The sequence below is a fragment of the Telmatherina bonti genome (genome assembly GCF_933228915.1).
Source record: "Telmatherina bonti genome assembly, chromosome: 4".
Lineage (NCBI taxonomy): Eukaryota > Metazoa > Chordata > Actinopteri > Atheriniformes > Telmatherinidae > Telmatherina > Telmatherina bonti.
Genome location: NC_136622.1, coordinates 29,400,735 through 29,420,310, shown reverse-complemented (window position 1 = coordinate 29,420,310; position 19,576 = coordinate 29,400,735). Strand labels below are relative to the sequence as shown.

The 19,576-nt window shown below is 40.5% G+C and overlaps 2 protein-coding genes across 3 annotated transcripts; one reads left to right on the top strand and one right to left on the bottom strand.

Moving 5' to 3' along the window:
• Positions 1 to 820: 820 nt before the first annotated feature.
• On the bottom strand, positions 821 to 8,244 carry map3k12 (mitogen-activated protein kinase kinase kinase 12; the record flags this gene model as incomplete). The annotated part of the gene is made up of 13 exons (XM_079238927.1): positions 821 to 976; positions 2,097 to 2,394; positions 2,581 to 2,648; positions 2,743 to 3,466; positions 3,580 to 3,714; positions 3,807 to 3,923; positions 4,133 to 4,242; positions 5,146 to 5,254; positions 5,430 to 5,588; positions 5,829 to 5,987; positions 6,098 to 6,289; positions 6,389 to 6,572; positions 7,782 to 8,244. 13 exons carry the CDS (start codon positions 8,242 to 8,244, stop codon positions 821 to 823), a joined length of 2,874 nt encoding a protein of 957 aa, XP_079095053.1.
• Positions 8,245 to 11,157: 2,913 nt separating this feature from the next.
• aaas (achalasia, adrenocortical insufficiency, alacrimia) lies at positions 11,158 to 19,106 on the top strand (the record flags this gene model as incomplete). 2 transcript variants are annotated; one of them, XM_079238931.1, is made up of 17 exons in its annotated part: positions 11,158 to 11,278; positions 11,452 to 11,603; positions 11,709 to 11,836; positions 13,905 to 13,960; positions 14,055 to 14,146; positions 14,243 to 14,289; positions 14,573 to 14,671; positions 14,913 to 15,056; positions 16,480 to 16,600; positions 16,678 to 16,802; positions 17,062 to 17,122; positions 17,202 to 17,292; positions 17,404 to 17,497; positions 18,140 to 18,207; positions 18,293 to 18,374; positions 18,461 to 18,545; positions 18,951 to 19,106. In XM_079238931.1, the coding sequence occupies exons 2-17, from the start codon at positions 11,487 to 11,489 to the stop codon at positions 19,104 to 19,106; spliced, it is 1,566 nt and encodes a 521-aa protein (XP_079095057.1). In that variant the 5' UTR covers positions 11,158 to 11,278; positions 11,452 to 11,486. The 2 variants fall into 2 exon arrangements, with proteins under 2 accessions (XP_079095057.1, XP_079095056.1); XM_079238930.1 differs by having other exon boundaries at positions 17,401 to 17,497.
• Between the last annotated feature and the right edge of the window lie 470 nt (positions 19,107 to 19,576).

Sequence of the window (19,576 nt, the reverse complement as noted above, 5' to 3'; positions counted from 1 at the left end):
GATTAAAAAAAATAATATATCTACTGAGATCTCTATTTAGTCATTATGATCAATGTTTTGGTGACTTTTTCATTCCTTTGTTGTTGTTTTTTTTTTTGTTTTTTTTTGTTTTTAATTTTTTATGTTTTTAAGTGCTGACATTCATAAACAAAAAAGAAAAGAAAAGATCAACTGAACTAATACTTTCAGGATTAAAAAAGTGTAAACTTTCACAAAATATAAAACGGACACATTCAAACCATAAATTATAAACATGTAGTCATGCATTTGTTCACAAGGCTGCATACCATTAAGTTTTACATTTTTATCTTACAAATAAAATAAAGCTAAATATTTCTGATGTGGTATGTAATGGATATTTACATTATTATTTATTAGTATTTGATGCATTAGTGGAGTATTATCTTGTATGCTCCCAGAGTGAGGGTTAAAGTGTTTAAATGACTAAGAATGTATCATCTTCTTGTGCGTGCGTGTGTGGTTAAGGAAGGGTTTTTGCACAACTGGAGCAGTGGCTAGGGTTACCCTGGTAACTACTTTTCCTAAGAAAACCCTACTTTACGTAAATTACATTTATTCTGATGTCACAAGCTGCCAAAATATCTGATGTCAGGTTATGACAAATGTTTTATGTCATCTGATGCAGGTTTACCTGCCAAATAACTCATGAGACACCATAAGTCAACTTGTCATAGTCTGAGTGGTGTGGTAGGTGCGATCCCTCATGGCAACAGTAATGTACTGCACTGGCAGATTGGTGTACGCTTGTGATGTCTGCTCATTGTAGGGTAGCTGGAGGTCTTTGCCTGTGTCCAGTAACCTACGGAGGTCCCGTATGGGGTGCCTGTGGAGATCCTTGATAGGACTGAGATGGTGGTACCCACGCTCCTGCACTGGGGGGACGGCTGGGCTCTCCGCTACCTGACTGATCGAGCTCAGCGCTGTCGCAGTCAGAATCATCACACAAGCTCCGGCTCTGGAGAAAAGAAGTGCAAAAAAAGGTGTCGTACACAACTCAAAGCAGACAGAAAGTGTTTTTTGGCAGTAGTTGAAGAGACTTTCACCGATACAGCGATGTAAAAAATAACCCATTTAGAGTAAAAATGGAATATCTGCAACAGAATAGCAGCACAATAAACTGGTTCAGCATCTAGACTGTGATAGAAACATGCCGTTTAGTCACATTGCAGATTGTGCAAAGTCAGGAGGAGCAAATAATTTAAGCATAACACACTACAGCTTTTTCCTCTATTTTACTGCTTTATATAAAAAAAAAAGCTAAAATGAAACTTTTAAATCAAACTTTTGTATTTTAGTCTTAAAATTAAACAATTATGAATTAGGTTTAGAATAAAAGAAAAAATTGTTTGTTTTGATGCCACAAATTTTTCTATTGTGAATGCAAAGCCGTGGAAAAGCCAGACATAAATAACATTCATTGCAAATAGTCTGATCGTGTTCGATCATTCAGTTAATCCTTTATTAATCGAAGAGTGTCAAATGAATACAATGGTGTCATGATGACTCATCAAGTGAAGTAAAATGACCTAATTCTCCCCCAAAAATCTCTTTAAAAGCAAACTTGCAGAACCCAACTGCTCTTTGCAGAGCTGAAACCAATTATAAAGTGTTTAAGTTTAGGAAATCCTTTTTTTCCTCCTCTTACTTATTTCTTTTTTAAATAAAAAAAATTCTCAGGGATTTTCTGTTCTTGATAAAGTCTGATTTAGTTTTCGACCTGGGATGAGGTTCCTCTGAAGGGCCCCCAGATAAACCTGGAGGTTTTATGAGACGATTAACGGTTTAGGAAAATTAGTTTAGTTATGCAAATCTGTTTTAAACTTTTGATCATTTCTTGTATTTCTGTTTCATTTTCTGAAATAGTGGATAAATGAACTTTTTTTTTTACCTTAACTGGTAACTTTATTTCCACAAAACACTCATTTTTCAGGTGTGCGCACAAACAAGATCTGCAACTGTAGCCCAAAAAGGCTGGGAAAACTGTCTCAAGTAGGCTTTTTTCTGTTTATTTTATTGTTTCATGGTCTGACAGGATGACGCCAACTGACATGTGATCCTCTGTGGAGATTCTTTACCTCATTAGGATTCTGCCCGACATCCAGCTGAGCTTTCCCCTGCCCCAGCACTCCGTCTCTCTCCGACAGGCCATCAGAGGCCTGGGCAGGATCAGTGTTGTCAGCCGGGATCTCCGATCCCTGAGAGAGGAGGTCGTCACTGCGGTCGTCCAACCTGTCATCGGTGTTAGTGCTAACCACGTCGGGTGTGCCGCTGTGAGAGTGGTCAGTGGTGTGACCCTCCTCCCCATCCGACACCGACAGATTCTCTGAGCTGAACGTAGACACCGACTGGCACTTGGTAATGCTGGTCGGACGTCTTGGAGGTAAAAAAAAAACCAACAAAAAAAACCAAACAGAATTTATTTAAAAATCACAGCTTGATGGTGCAAAAGAATGACGCAAATTGAAAATTATTCTTGGTTCTCTGAATAAATCTCCAACTTTTTCAAGGAAAAATGGCTTTAGGGAATTTTCCAGTGACGAAGGACAGCAAGTTACTCACCGTCTCCGTGGTAACTCAACCTCACTGTCAACTTCACCCTCCTCCTCTTCAGATGACACTCCACGCCTCTGTAGTCACAAGCAAGGAAAATGCACGAGTGAAAATGCTCCGAGTACCGCCACAGGGATAGCCAGGAATATGAGCAGATATTCAGCACCGTACCTGTTTGCGTGTGATAGCTGCCCTGTACAGAATGGCTGAAGGTGTGAGGTGCTGACTCCCAATTCCCCCTGATGCCCCCCGAGGTATCCTCACAGCACCAGCTCCCTCTTCCTTGTCCTCCCCATCATGAGGAAGGCGAGGAGACCCCAAGGATCCCCTTCCCGCTGCCGCTCCTCTCCCACATGGCGAGTCTGGGCTGCTGGAAAATGGGAATGATGCGGCATCCTCGCTGGGGGTGTCACTTCGTGGAGGAGTTTCTGTGAGGTCATCCAGACCAGCTGCCCCTCCCTCTGACCCCCCTAAACCAGCAGAGGCACTGAGGCTCCCACCCCTCTCTAGCCCGCTTACAGAAGGCTCCCCTTTCCCCTGGCCCTCCGCCTCCAGCGTGGTGCAGATGAGGTCGGGGCTGGAGGAGGATAGCTGCCTCTGCTGCTGCTCATGACTGAGGCCTCGCAAGGCTGCAGAAGGCTCCAGAAGCTGCTTAGACGTGTTGGTGGTAGAGCTGTTAGCCTGGGCAGTTGAGTCCCTGTTAGGGGAGGATTGATTTGCTTTAAGTCCAGCCAGGTCTCCGCTGCTGCCTTTACCTGGCTTGCGATGACGGGTCTTTACTCTCCGAGACCGACTGGGAGAAGTGGAGCTTCTGTTGGGGCATGCTGGAATAGTGACTTGCATTACAGAGGAGTCCATTTTGGGAATGATTACCTCAGATTTGAGGATGTCTGGCCTGAAAGAGTGGGAGGGTTTTGTTAATAATTCGCTCTCAAACATGATTAATGTGTATTTTTCGGTTTTAGCATCATTCTTTCATCAAATACCCATTGAAATGACATCTCACACCTCTTTCCTGAGGGTAGTTTCTGTGGGACGTTTCTCTTCTTGATGAGTTTGTCCATAGAGTTGGAGGAGCTGCTCTGTCTGGAGCTGTGGTGCTTGAACAAACCTGGATACTTTTTATCCAAAGACTGCTCTCTCCTGGAAGAAAAGAGCTAATTGCAATAAACTATGCATTTAAACATACCATGACCTTTACATAGTGCATGTGAGGAGAAGAGCATTTTTCATACCTTTGTAATTCTTTCTCTTTGAGCTCTAGCTGCAGCATGACAGCACTGAGCTCCATGTAAAGGTTATTAGCCCTCTCCAGTTTCCTCTCATAGTGTTCACGAATGTCCAAAGCATGCCTGCAAAAAAAAAAGAGAGTGGCTGTTCATGTCCTTGTGCATCTGCATGACAGAATCCAGATCTTTCACAACAGACATGCACTTAAAGCACTAATTTCACTTGCAGAGAGAAAGCAAGCAAAAGGGAGGAGCACTTTATAAAATTACCAATATCGGCTGGTTGCCATGAACATGGTGTAGTGTGATGGCTTGAGTTAACATCAACAAACCTGAGCTCCTCTCTGCGTCGGTTGATCAGTTCCTCGTCGAGTCGGTGCAGACAAGTGCCCTCAGATTTAATCTTCTCAAAGTGCTGTTTCACCTCTTCTCGCCATTCAGCCTGATGAGCGTACAGTTTTGTCAAGCAGCTCTGTGAGACTGACTTTGAAAGCAGTTGTCTTTGTGTGGAACTTAATTTAACTGATTACTTTGCAAGCGTGTGTGGGTGCACATCTGATCTACAGTGGCATGCAAAACAATGGAAATGAGGAAGTTTTGCCAAATAAATCTACATTTACTCAACAGTGGGATGCAAGCATTTGGGCACCAAATGAAAAAAGATAGTAATACCTCCAACACCCCCCCCCCCCCACACACACACACACACTTTTAGCATTTCATCAATAGGTAAATACTGATTCCTTGACTAATTTTTATCTTAACCTTTAGTATCACAGGGTGGTCACACTTTTGCACGAGACACCTTACTCTCTCTATTTTTACTGTCTCTAAAAAAAAGATTACAAAACTACAGTGACAACCCAATCATGCTCAAGATATTAGTGTAGTATGGACAGGGCTGGATTAAAAGTGCACAGGTCCCTGGGCCCAGAGTGTACCAGGGGGCCCTTTCTACACAATAATATTGTAAAAATTGTGATTGATACACTGTGAAAAGACATTTCTAACATCTCTCAGCCAGTGGTACCAATAGCAATACACTAGACACTGGGGTGTAACTTTCTGGCTTTTATGTACATTTTGTTTCATGTCCAAACTGCTGGTGTTTGCCCAATGTGGGCCCCACATGGGCCCCCAATGGGTGTGGGCCACTGGGCCCATGCCCATAATGCCCATTGGATAATCTGGCCTTGATTATGGAGATATTTCACTTTTAATTATAGTTGTCATGAATCAGATCATCTTCTACTCACCAAACTACTCATGGAAACACATATGTTTGAGTCATGCAATGAAAAAAAAAGCAGGAATAACCACAACACAGCCATAAGCGTAAGCATACCTGAGACTTGAAGTACGTTTCTTGTGGGGTGGATAATACATCAGCAGATGCTATATCCAGATGAAGAAGGATCTGACGAAAAGAAGGCCTGTTTCTGGGCTTGCAGTTCCTGCAATACCAAGATGGGATACACATTTGTGTGCATTTACCATGTACTCTCAAATCAATAGTCTTTAAACCATAAACTAGTGTCTCCCCATAAAACGACACCTATTCATTCCCTCTACTGCTGTTGTCTGCTCTAATATCCTTATTTCAGCAATCCATTTCCAGCCACTGCTCACCAGCACTGTCTGAGGAGGATCTTGAAGCCATCTGGGCAACTCTCAGGTATGGGCAGCTGCAGGCTGTTGTTTCCCACACCCCAAATTATGGCAGATGAGTCTACATCTTTGTAGGGGATCTCCCCGGTTAGCATCTCCCAAAGCACCACTCCGAAGGACCTTTAAGATGAAACAAGTCTTATTTGTTTCATCTGACTTATTGGGGTGAAGATTTTGTTCAGCAGGAGCGTTAGGAGGAAACTGCATACATACAAATCGTAACAAGACAATTCAGTCTGAAAGGTTCCACATCAAATACCCAGAGTTGTCTTGTCTTACATTACAGACAGGTTTATCTGCCTGTTCTCTGTAGTATAACATGTTACAGAAAACTCAGAGAAAATGAAAGTTTTAGCTTACCAGATGTCCACTTTTTCTGACACTGGTTCATTCCTGATTACTTCAGGAGCCATCCAGGCTACAGTGCCAGCAAAAGACATCTTCGTGCTCTTGTCACTGAGCTCCTTCGAGGTGCCAAAGTCAGAAATCTTCACCAGATCATCATGTGTAATCAGCATACTGGGAAAAGTAAGATTAGACAAACAGTATGTTAAAAAAAAAATGCTCATGAAAATTTTAGCTCTTGTGCTGTAAGAACCAGTCAGCAAGCTGAGTGTGCTAAGTCATACTTTGGGGACTTGAGGTCTCGGTGGATGATTTTGTGGAGGTGTAAGTAGTTCATGCCACCTGCAATGCCCATGGACCAGTCAACCAGGAGGGAAGGAGTAATTTTCCTGCCCGCCCTCAGCACCTCATACAGCTGGCCTTGGGCACAATATTCCATCAAGATACAATAACAGGGAGCCTGGGTACACACACCCCTGGAAGGAAGCGAAGCAATCAGGTGGCAGAGCAGCGGTGAACAGAAAAAAGAAGCATGATAAGTTTGTCACAGTAAAATATTAGCGGTATATTCTCACTTGAAAGTGATGATGTTGGGATGCTTGAGTTTTCTAAGGTGTTTGATCTCCGTTTCTTTGATGTCCCGGACTTTCTTTACAGCCACATCTTCTCCGTGGAACTTTCCAAGGAAGACAGCACCCTGTGCCCCACTTCCCACCCACTGCAGGTCGGAAATTTCCTCAAAAGGAACCTCCCAGGACTCTAAATTCAGACCAACAAAATCAACCTCGCTGAGTAAATGTGAAAACCAAAACACATGCAAGTGACTTTTTTTTTTCTACACTGATCAACATTCCAATGTTAATATAAGGATTAACTGGGCTGGCTGAGCAGGACCATGATACACACTGGAATAAATCCACAGGACAAAACTGCATCACACAAAGCACCTGCCACGTCAAACAAATGCTATATTGGCAGCTTATCTGGCGGATCATTACATTTATACAGAGATAAGAAAAAAAAATGAAGGACAAAACAGCAACCCACTCATAGTTTAATGTGTCTGTCATCTGTCACACTGACGTTACTTAAATGACTGTGAAGGCATGGTCACTAAAGATGGACGAGCATTGTGGAATAAAAGAGACAGGCGGATCAATTCTTCATGAGGTCCACTGAAGGGCCGACATCTCTTGAGAGCTGCACTGGTGGCAGCAGATGCACATAAAGCTTCTGTCTGACCAGCTGTGAAAACTCAGTGCAGCTGATGACGTTGCAAGAGGTGGGCTGAGCGAGCCAAAACCACAGACACACTGCCAGCTGTACGAGGTGGCAGTGTGACCAGTAGCGTTCATTCTTCAGTACAAAGAGCTGGTTCATTTGCTGCGATTTCACACTTGAGTTTCACTGAGTTTCTGGGCTTTACTACCTTTTTTCCCGATAAGTACCTTAAAACCCTGATCTACTTTTCAGATTACATGTAAAACAGATGATAAGAGTATAAAATGTCATACTTTGTCAAAGTTTTAAACTTTTCTGGCAGTGGTTGAGCTTTTAACATAATTCCTTAACTCCAACTCAATTTGTTGGTTTCCTTATATAGGCTATTATGAATTAGCTTTCATTGTGTTTTTTTTTTCCTGTCTGTAAAGCGTCTTGAGATGGCTTTGCCGTTGAGATGGCATTTGAAGCTATATAAATAAAGTTGAATTGAATTGAATTGAATTGAATTGAATTAATTGTTTGAGGTCCAATTTGATTGATCCATTAATTCCCCAAAACTCAAATACCAGTTCTTCTACTTCTACTGAGCTGCAATCTAGCAGAATAATTTTACTTTATTCCACCAAGAACAAATTAAAGCTTCAGATATTTATTTTTTCACCGCAGTAATTTTATATAATGAAAAAAATTATATGTTAAAGTCGGAGCCTAGTTTGATCTTTCCTTCCAAGATGTGCTACATACCTTCTTGGCTGTGTTTGTGTTCAGTGGAGTAGGCCTTTCCAATCATGGTCCAGACTGGCTTTAAACACCCAAACAGTCCCTCCAAAAACCCTCCACTTCCCGATTGTAGCCGAATGTTCTCTGACTGGCTCCGAACAGCACCAGCCTCCGGGCTGTGCCCAGCCTCGGCCCCGCAGCCAAACTGGGAGGCCTCATGTTCATGTAGTTTCAGCACGCTGTTATCAAAGTGGCCCGAGGGTCCATCACTGGGAGTGGGGCTGCTGCCACCCGGCGCCCCCTGTCCACTGGTGTCAATGGACAATACGTTTCGGAGGACACACTGTGTGGGGGTCAGGTCCGTTTCAGGGGTGCAGGCAGGGGTGTCTCCATCGAGTCTTCGATAGGGGGGTTCTGAGATGGGGGTGCTGAAGCCTGACAGGGAGGGGGAAGGGGCACGGGGCTCATGGATACAGGTCCCACTCATCAGGGGTTTCCCCAACACAGCAGGTTAGGGTGGATGGAGAATGGAGAGATGAAAAAAACACACCTGCAGGAGAAGATTTTAGACAGCAAATTCATGACGTGCTTATTTTTATGCATATATTAATATCTAGATCATTTTAGAACTGGATAGCTGTAGAAAAAAAAAATCAGCATTATGGAAACTGTCCAGTGCTGAAACTGTATTTATGGTCAAGATGATTCCAAAATGTACGTTAACCTTTCTTCCATTCAAGCAACAATAAAACATCACAACAGTGGAGTCGTGAAGCGAGTCAGTGTTCACTGAAACATTTCATTTCCACAACCAAATTCTGTAAGAAAGTCTCAACTCTGAGTATGTGAATGGGGAAACCAGACGGCCCAATGGAGCCATCACCCTGAGTGGAAATGGGCTTTATGAATGAATCTACCAGAGGAGGTTGTGCAGTCTACAGAACCGACTGTCACCTGCTTGTTAACTGTCCCTGTGTGGAGCATCAGAGTCTGGATCACAGCAAAGCAGCTCCCATATGCGGACCGTCATGCACTCAGTAGAGAGCATTGTGTGTAATGAAGAAAATGACGAATTGCATAACCCACCTCAGTGTGGATGTGTACGTACGTCTCTGCGTGCATGTGTGTGTTGGAGTGAAAGCACATGTACCCAATTCACATATCGTCCACCAGCTCCGTGTCTTGTACTGCACCACTGCACAAGAGGCGAAATGAGAGCGTGAAAAAACGGGCAATAAACATCCACCGGGCCTGTGCGAAGAGTACACACACACACACATACACACACGCAGGAAGATCAATCTTTAAATAACCGAGGATGTGATGATGACACTCAGCAGCATCATAGCCGACGTGCATGAATTGCAAGCCCGATGCCTACTATGGTCCATGCCAAGTGAAAGTGCCGCAGCGTCTCTACATTTTACTCAACATTGGCTTCATCATATGTATTTCGTAACGTGATCTTTCTCCCTGCATAAATATGATTTTGTAGAATTCATCGACGATGATTGGCTTCTTGGCAGCATCAGTTCAGTGGTGCAGTGTGAGCGGCATGAAGCACCAGGATCCTGCCTAAACGTCCTGTGTTGCCCGATTTCTCATTCAATCAGCATTTAACCGGATAGCATGACATTCCCATACCTTTCTCTCTGCTTGATGTCGCGTTGTCAAGTGAAGGGGTGGGCTCGCCTTTCTATTTGTTCGTGTTAATGAGCTGCTCGTTGTTTGTCTTCGTTCCGGGTTGCCTCTCTCGTTCCCAGCGCCCGTATCCACGAGTTTCACGTTACTGGGAAGGATCCCAGCGGGTAAATTGTGTTATCAATAACCGGGGACCCATGCAACGTGAGGCGCGCTGGGTTTTTGGGGGGAGGGAGCTGTCTCCTTCCCAGTGCTGAATTGACGTCACGGAAAGGAAAGTTGCGCCGCTAGGGGGCGCTGTCACTCCCTTCATTTGCAAGCTTGTATGGAGGAAGATTGATTCCCATTATCGCATCCATCCATCTTTCTCATTCGCAAATTGTGTCAACATAGGCGCCTGTCATTCACTGGTTTTTCTGTTTGAGCTTTAACTAATGAGTCTGGAGCAGCCTGGATCTGCTGCACAGCTGTATGTGAGGAAGACACTAGTTTCCCCCAAAACAGAGTCAAACATAAAACAGGAAAAAGGGGGGGAAAAAGAAGAAAAAACACTGATAAACGATAAAAAAAAAACAATCAAACGCCACAGACATTTCTAATATCACATAACTTAATAAAAAAAAACTGTTTTTACATAAACACAGCATCTCACGAACATCTTCTTTTAAAAAACACAAGTACACAACATCACAGAGCTTAACATTTGCAGGACACAGAGATTTTTTGCACAACAAAAGTCCTAAAATATCAAGAAGCATAAAAGAAAAGTGAAGAAACAAAACAGCAGGAGAACTAAATAAACTTCCCAGAATTCCCCCAAACAGAAAACAAAAAAAATCAACACTCAAAAGAAAACTTTCATTAAAACAGAAAAGATACACTTATTTAAAAAAAAAAAAAAAAAAAAAAAAAAAGTTTAAAAAAAAACACCCTACATAAAATTAGAGAACATAACACTTGAATGCCAAACAGTATTTCAGAAAACACCATAACACTAGAGTATGAGAAAACAAACAAAACCAAAAAAAAAGACCAAACATAAATATACATTTAACAATGTTAAATAAAGAGACATAATTATATTTCTAATGATGTGGCAAATATTTTCAAACAGGAAATAAACATGATGACATGTTCTAGGCTACAATGTGTGAGGTCTCAAAACAAGGTAAGAAAGATCTGATCAAATAAAAGTAACTTTCCTGAAAAATATAACAATTATTTAAGCCATACTGAGGAAAAGGGCAGTGTTTGGACCATTTCAAGGGCTAAATTTAATCTGTGAATCATGTATGTTTTGTTTTTGTTTTGTTTTGTTTTTTTATCAATCTCCAAAGAGGATAAAATAAATCTTTGGGGGTGGTTCACAGGAATGACTCTGATGAGCATCTGAGACTGAAAGTCAAATTTGAAACAGAAAATATTCCTACTTTTACTTTTCCCCAAAAAGTTTTATTTTTATTTTTTCTTTAAGATATTCTGTTTCATGAAACATTATGTTGTTAGATAGCATGTTCTGTGTTTGTTTTTATAGCATCATTGCTGGTATCACATTAATGACTACGCTGAAGGGATTTGTCCCCCGTATTTCTCGGAGCTCCGTTTGTGCATGTTAGGGAAAAGAAACTATTTTCTCCCATCTAATCTCTGCCTCAGTATAGATGCAGTATGGTGCTGTGGCCTGAAGAAGGCAGTACATTGAGGCTTGTTCAGGTGTAGCAAAACGCCGCTCTTTTGGTCCCTCTGGCTTTCCGTAGACCGGAGAGCGGGATGGTCTAATGTGAGAACCTGTGTCAAAATAATATTGTGTGTACTGTGTTATCTTGTTTTTATTTAAATATAAAATTATAATTGAATCCACAGGATTGGAAAACCACAAGGTAGCGTCCACTACACCGAGGCTTTTGTTTTAATAGGCACAACAGTAGAATAGTTACCAAAACTAGCTTTTAGCAAGCTTCGCATTTCAACCAAAAGCTAGCTAAACAGCCTTACGGCATGTTGGCTGTGTAAATAACGCTTTCATGTGTTTAACATTCATGTTTCCCGTCAGATCAGTGGTTGGTCTAAAGGCAGACTTTAACCGTGATGAAGATGTGCTCTCTGGCGTTGTTTCCCCCTCCGCTGCCCTCCGGACAGACCACTCTGTGCGAGTCTAATAATGAACTACTATCAGGCAGAAACTCTACAGAGCGTCTCACACAGGTCTGCTTCACACTAAAGATTTCAGAAATAAGTTGTCAGGAAACATTGTAACCATGTTTCCAGTGGAGTTGCTTGTTGATCATGTGATATTTTGGTGGTTTGCAGGACTCCAGTCCTTTGAGTCTGCATTTTCCCAGAGAGTCTCTGAAGCTTCACAGTCGCACGGAGAGCAGCAGCAAAGCAGCCTTTCTGGACCACTCTGAAACTCTGTGGATGAGGAGCGCAGCTGCATGGTAGGACTCACAGTCACATGTAGGGTTACTGGACATTCAAAAGAAAGAGTCTATCTATCTATCTATCTATCTATCTATCTATCTATCTATCTATCTATCTATCTATCTATCTAGTTGTGCTCACATTTATTCATAACCTTTCATTAAAGAAGGAAAAAAACTGCTGCCTGTAAAATAAGCTGAATTTGACTAAAGTAATATTAAATAAAGTAAATTAAATAATATTAATATTAAATAAAAATTTCATGAAAATTATTTTCTAATTCTGGTTCAATAGAATTTTTTTTTTTTTTTTTTTTTTTTTAAAAGCAAACAAATAAGATAATTTATTACATACTACATCACTCATTGTGTTGAACAATCCTTTAATGTTTCTGCTCCAGTCAGGTGTTTTCTGTTCCTCTCAGTCAGACTTCTGCACCTGTTGACAGGTATTTTGTGCCACTGTTCAACAGAAAAGTGCTCTAATTTGTCCAGGACCAATTTGTTTGTTGTTGTTTTTTTCTTTCTTTAACTCAATTAAATGAAAAAATTGTTTTATATTACTAAATTATATTTTTGCATTTGAGCGACTTTATAAATTCAGCCTTTTCTTTAATGAAACTATATGAATACATATGAGCACAACTGTATGTGTGTGTATTGGTGTATTGGTTCAAAGTAGTTATGTCAGATGTAGGTGTGTTTTGATTCTGTGTTTTCGTTTATGTTGATCCATTTACTTTGTTCTTTGTACATCCATACATTTTTCTTTCTTCTTTCTTGTTATGGAAGTTATGTTAATTGCTAGTGTATTGCACCACACTGACATATTAATGTTGTTCCTTTAAGTGGAAGGGTTACTGTACTTTCTGATTTCTTTGTATTTTGCAAATTTGTCATACTTAAATGTGTCAGGTCATTACAAAAATTTTAAAATGAGAGAAGCATCGCCTGAGTACATACTAAATGCAAATTTTAAATGGTAATTGATTTTATTAATTAAAGAAAAAAGCAAATACTTTTTCACAGCACTGTAGTTAATTTGTCATGTCTGTGGAGCAGTTTTATTCTTTTACAGAGATAAAATGTTATCACATTTATTTAGGGATGCATAATACCAAGCGTGTGTACTCGTACTTGGTATTAATAAAAGTGTCCCGACACCACAACTGATACCCGATACCATACTAGTCAAGTCAGCGCAGATGTGTTTGATGACATGCTTCAGACGTGTTTTCAAAGAAATAAATGCCTTCAATGTTAAAATGTCACATTTTTTGTTACACTAAAAGTGAGATCTTTGTTTCAAAACCACACATTCATAGTTGTATTTAGGTAAAATGTGCCAAATCAAAATAAAACTTGTTGAAATTGTTAGATCTGTAATGTTATGTTATTATATTGGTATTGGTGAGGTAACTTCAGAAAGGATGGGTCATTTATTACAACCTAATGAAATCTTACACAGTTGTAACAGCAAATATAACCATAGTCACAATAATGTTCACATAAACAGATTTGGTATCTGCAAATATCGGTATCGGCAGATATTCAAATTTCAGATATCTGATCGGAACTCCCAAAAAGTGTATTGATAAATCCCAACATTTTTTAAAAGAAGCTATAATCTCTTTGGATGTTATCATTTACTGTATGGTTTAACTTAAAACAACTGTAATTTGTGTTTTGGTCTTTCTTCTCTTTATGGGTTCATCTTAAAATCTTATTTAGCAAGAAAATAATATGCTCCTGCATGGATGTTAATTTTACTCCATGTACCATACAGTTTCAAATATTACAAGCACCTGACCACTGATTGATTGCTGATTTTTTATCCTTTAAAAAGACACCATAACTAAACTTGCATGCGTTTAGAACTTCCTGTTCTAAAACAGCAGTAAACACCTAAGTTGTAATGGAAATCTCCTATACTACACCACAGCTGACAAGGGAAGCTTAAACTAAAACACAACACACTCAGTGACTGGTTTCATTATTTTTTATTGTTATGAGTGATTATGTGGCAGTGTATTGATGAGTATATCACTGTAAAAACCAATGTTTCAATCTCCTTTCTGTGTCCCAGGCGGGATGGTGGGCTCACTGGGCTGCTTGATGAAATTACCACCTCTCATTCAGAAGGTACGCAACAAACAAAATTGTATGGTCCTTTTGGACATAAGCTGCTGATTGGGTACATTCAGCAAACATGGTAGCTCTTCTGTAACTCTTGCAGTGCCTAAATGGCTGTCAGTGACTTCCGGTTGCATCCTGGCATTGCTCAGATGGGCCTCGTCTTTTCACAGCTCTCTGTTTCCTCATCTCACAGTAAGTTGTGTGTGAAGGGTGAAAAAGACTTACACTTAACCACAAAATGTTTGCTGCAATATGCTAACATCAGCATCACTTGTTTGTCTCAAACAGCTGAGCAGTGAGGACATGATCGCTGAGTTTTCACAAGCGTTAAACTGGTGAGTGCCAACATTGTGAAGTGTATGTTGTTCTTTTTTTTTTATAATTATTGTTTAAAAATCTATTACAGGTTTCGTCCTCAGTCACTGAACTGTGGTTTTATACTAACATGTTATATTTATAACTAAAAATTTGACATAATTTGACAAAATAATAGTTTAGTAAATAGCTAATTGAGGCTTTGGATAATTATTTGAGAAACTGCAACTTTCCAGTACATTTGCAATGCTTTTATTTGCTTTTTATTGGAACAGTGAGCTGTAAACCTGCCTGTATTACCAGGTCAGACTGTGTAGTTCGAGCCTTTGCCTGGCATCCTCACACTGATAAATTCACCGTAGCGTTGTTGGACGACTCAATCAAGATCTACAACCCCAAAAGGTACCATTGCAAACATTTTAAAAGGGCACTCTGATACCAAGATGACAGCTAAAGTTTGTGCTTTTGCAAATTGTTGTGTTTTTGTGTGATTTTAATTGCAGCTTTTATAGAAATTCAGTAGAAATTAAAGCTTTACAGGTTGTGACTGTGGTCAAGACTCCTTAGTGCGCCTCAGGGTAGTGGTTTTATTTGACTTCTCAGTGGTTTTGTGACAGTATTGTGACTGCTGTTTCTCCCTCAGTGCCACAACGCCAACACTGAAGCACCGTCTACAGAGGAGCGTTGCAGCCGTGCAGTGGAAGCCACTGTGTGCATCTGCGCTCGCGGTTGCGTGTCAGAACTGTTTATTGGTCTGGCATGTGGATCCCTGCTCACTGTCAACCAGGTGTGTATCCAGGATGTCTATAAGTCTTCAAATGTTTTCAGTTTTCTTAAAACAAAACAAAAAAAAGGTATAAGAAGATTCTAGTATGATACTAAGACAGTGTTTTCAGTGATGTTGTAGACATTTGTTCTCTTTAGTTTTACACTAATCCATTGGCATGTTTTAGTCTCATGTCACTTCTTTTTCAATCACGTCTCGATGCCAGGAAGCACATTATGTTCTAAAGGAACATGTATTGTTTCCAAATTAAATTGTATTAAATTCCTGGGCTTCTCTTGAATCACATGAAATCAGCTACATTAGCTGCAGGGGTAGGAAAATAGTCTAATGCTAATTTAATTTGATTATGAGCTCATGGCTATTGCTTACCCTCTTAAAGGGGTGCTATGATGGTATTTTGAGTTTTCTGAGCTTTCTACAGTGTTACAGTGTTGAATCCTCATCAGACATGTGAACGGCACTGTTTTTTATCACCTAAACGCATGTTTGAGTTTGAGTTTGAGTTCCAGCACTCTCTCCGTTCGGTTTCCATGGCGACGAAAAACGCGTCGTTTTAGAGAGTTTTTTCTACTTGGAAATCCTTGTGACGTCCCGGGGGATAAGGTTCGGTGATTGGTTACCTTCTACTGGTTAACAAGGGCATGTACAAATACATCAGGCGGGTGGAAAATGTTGGATAAAGTTATTTCCAACGATGGCTGGTGAGTTTACCAAAGAGAGACATCCTGCTGCATTCGTTGCTGTGGGTTGCTGTTTTCCACTTTGTTTTCAGGCTCTGATTCAGATTCCAACATGTAGGGCTGTATGCTGTGTGTTGAGATTGTATTTTGTTTTTTTTATTGAGTTCATATTAGCCTAATCCTTCTGTTTATGAGATGTTACAATGACGGCGAAAGCAGTTGCGGTGCGTGCTCCCGATGTAGTGCAGTGGCGGGAGGCGGGGCTTAATGCGGAAGAGTCTCAATCCAGTCGTGTTGTCCACAGGCTGACCTGACAGCCTACGGAGAGGGTCGGTCTGAAGTAAATAAAGTCATTTGTGACAATAACTCCATCAATCCCAGCCCTTCTGGTCTCAGAAATAAAAATAAATTAGCCTGAAATGCACATAATAGTTTCACTTTAAAGCATTGAGTGTATTTTATTGTTCACACACAGCTTGGTTTCATTTTAGTTTTGAATACACACTGACAGTGTAATATGCCATTTGTTTTCTGTTATGTGTTAATCTGATTTCATATTTATTTAGTTTTAAAGGCTGGTTATGTCCTGATGTGGACAACCTTAGGATCATTTTAGCCATTAAATTGGTCAGTTTGCAAATAAACCTAAAAACAAAAAGTCTTGGTTTCGATTTGCAGACACATTCAAAGTTCTTTTGTATGCCGCATCTGTGCTTCGTCATACCTTTGCTTTTCCCGTTCAGGCCTTCTTCTGGTTGTGCTCAAGTCCTGTCCCACCCCGGCCATTCTCCCGTCACATCCATCGCATGGTCTCCCAGCGGATCTCTTCTTGTGTCGGCCTCTCCGGTGGACACGGCGATGATGGTTGGAAGCAACTACTTCAGATTTAATCCCGATACACAAACACATACTAAAAAAAAAGTCTTGTTCTCTTTGTTCAGGTTTGGGACGTTGCTGCGGAGAGCTGCGTACCACTTCAGCGTGTTGGAGGAGGCGGCGTCACCTTCCTGTCCTGGTCTCCGGATGGCAGCCAAGTCCTGGCCTCCACTCCATCGGCTCTTTTCAGGTTAGAGGTTCAGGGACCTTTTCTCTTTTAGAGCTGCTCTGTAATATTTTAAGTAAAATACTGCTGTGATTAGTCAGTGTGAACTCAAGCAGTCATCCACTTGCTGTCTTGTAATAAAGGCCTGCTTAACTTCCATGAATATTTATGAATATTTGAGGGATTAGCTGCATAGTCTGGTGTTAAGCAGGTGTTTCTATAAGAAAATGAGTGGAGAGAAAGCTTTTATGTATAGATGAGAAATTAGGATCTCTTTCTTCAGGGTTTGGGAGACGAGGATGTGGACGTGTGAGCGTTGGCCGTGCGTGAAAGGGCGCTGCCAGGTGAAAACTCGTCATCCTGCTTGACGTTTATGTTCAGATTAGTGACTAAATATCTTCTAAATCAAATGTTTCTGATCAGTCTGGTTGTTGGAGTCCAGATGGAAGTCGACTTCTTTTCGCTGTTCAGGGGGAGACGGTCATCTATGCTCTGACCTTCACTGGCGTGCCAGGTTAGCCGTCCAAGTCGGTGCACTAAATACACTGAAATAACAGACTTTTCCTGTTTTTTTTATTTTTTGTCAAGTTGCATTACAAGTAATCCATGACATTATACTCAGCAGGAGTATCTACAGGTACATCGAAAGGTCCGCAGGCAGCAGCTGTCGTGGCTGACCTATCAGAGACAACCTTTAACATACCAGATGGAGACATCGTGTAAGAGCGCTTAAATACTTGTATTAGTCATATTTCAGCTAAACTGTCATCAAATCAGAAGTCAAAAGAGCTTGAAAATATGTTTTTAGTATTTGTACAGCATCCTTAAAAATGAAATAATACACTTCAGCTATTTGTGTCAGTTTTATTCATGTAGCGGTGATATGTAATACACGAGAAAGTACTCTGTTTTAGTACATTACATACATTTTATTTATTATTAATTTTTAAAAATTTGTGTTTTATTATCAACTTCACATCAGGTTCTTTTGGAAGATTACGCAATTTACAAAACTTTGACCGAATCAGATATGAAAAAATAAAAGACAATTTTTTTATTTTTATTTTTTATTTTTTTAAAGCCAATAACAAAATTTTTAGATAAGAAAAAAAGCAAGAATAAATAAATAAAATAAAATAAAATTGGCGTCTAACCCAAATCTACAATATAGTTCAGTTGTTAAACAAAATCAGGTCTGTGCCGTCGGGTACTTTAACCAGCCACTCCGGATATGTTTGAAATAATTGACCTCTAGTTTCATTGATGCATTTAGGTTCTCCATGTTTACATACATTTTATTGATGGGTTTGGTCTCATTATAACCGTATGTGTCACTCATCCTACCGTCTTCTGTCTTCCAGTGTCGGAGGAGAGATTCAGTCTCTAGCCTGGGATCCAAGAGGAGAGAGACTTGCAGTACTTCTTAAAGGTCCCGTCTTTCTTCTGTTTGTCTTCATGAAGCCCACCAGGATTTAAGTTTTGCTGACTCATCACAGTCTCATTTGTTTTTTCAGGTGATCCACAAGCAGCAGACCGACCGGCAATCATTACTGTGTTCAAGACGAGAACCAACCCTGTCTTCGAGCTGTTACCATGGTTTGTTGATTGATTCAAGTTGGCTCTTGTAAAGCTCACAAATGTTGCATCCAACCTGCATGCGCTGAATATCCCCTTTTGTTTAGTGGTTTTGTTCAAGGGGAGCCGGGTGTGGAGCCGAGACTGATGCAGTTTCACCCAAACTTCCGCCACGGTGCTCTGCTCACTGTTGTAAGGATATGTTTTTACATCTTCACATTTATTTCTGGTTATGTTTAGGAAATAATTTGGTGGCTTCAGCCAGAAATACATCTTCAGAAGTGTCAAAAGTTGCTGTCTTTTTCCCCAAAAAACACTGGAAACATTTTGCCTGTCTGTAGATAAAAGTATAGATGAATGCTTTTGTATATGATTATGTTAAGAGAGCAGCTTGACCTCACAGGAGTGTATTTAATCATTTTCTAACTAAATCAGATTATTTAATCATCTCAACTGCCAGCTTGAAGAAATGGAAAAGAGCTGTTGTTTCCAGTTACTTGCATAGTTAGCAAACCTGTGTATTATTTACCAAACTCTGATAAATGCATGGCTTCTCCATCTGTTGTGCATCAGTGATGTTTCTGTTTCTGTTCTCAGTGCTGGTCCAGTGGAAGAATTACTCACGTGCCTTTCTACTTCCTGAGCACTGCCATTCCCCATGTTGGCCTCAGTGGGAGTCCATCGCTGCCTCACCCACAGGAAAGGGCTGCTGACTTTGCCAGTCAGTCCCTCTTTACAGAGCTCATCTCTTGATGTACCAAATTCCTGTAGTTGCAAATCATCTGTTTCCGCAGCTTGTTCATAAAGGGGTGTAGTGGTGTTTTGCTTTCCAATAAAGTTTTCCATTCTCACTTATTTTTCCAAGTTCAAAGCAAATTGACTGTTCTTCTTGATAACATTATGTCTTTGCATTATAAGAGTGCTGTACAAGGTTTCAGTGTACAGGTAAATACTATATGTTACTTGCAAATGTCAGAAATAGGAGACGTTTCCAGCAGTCGAACAATCTTAAAATGCAATGTATAAAATAAACCAAATAATAAGATGGACTACTGAACCATTTTGAAAAACTCCAAACTACTTATTAAATGTTGGGAGAAAGGGTTGCATCATCTCCTGAGAAGTCCCAAGCAAAGATTAGTAGTGGACCTTCACACTATGTGCTGGTTTACTTTGTAATCTGGGAATCTGAATCTGCTGAATTCAGTTCAAGTAACAGGTAA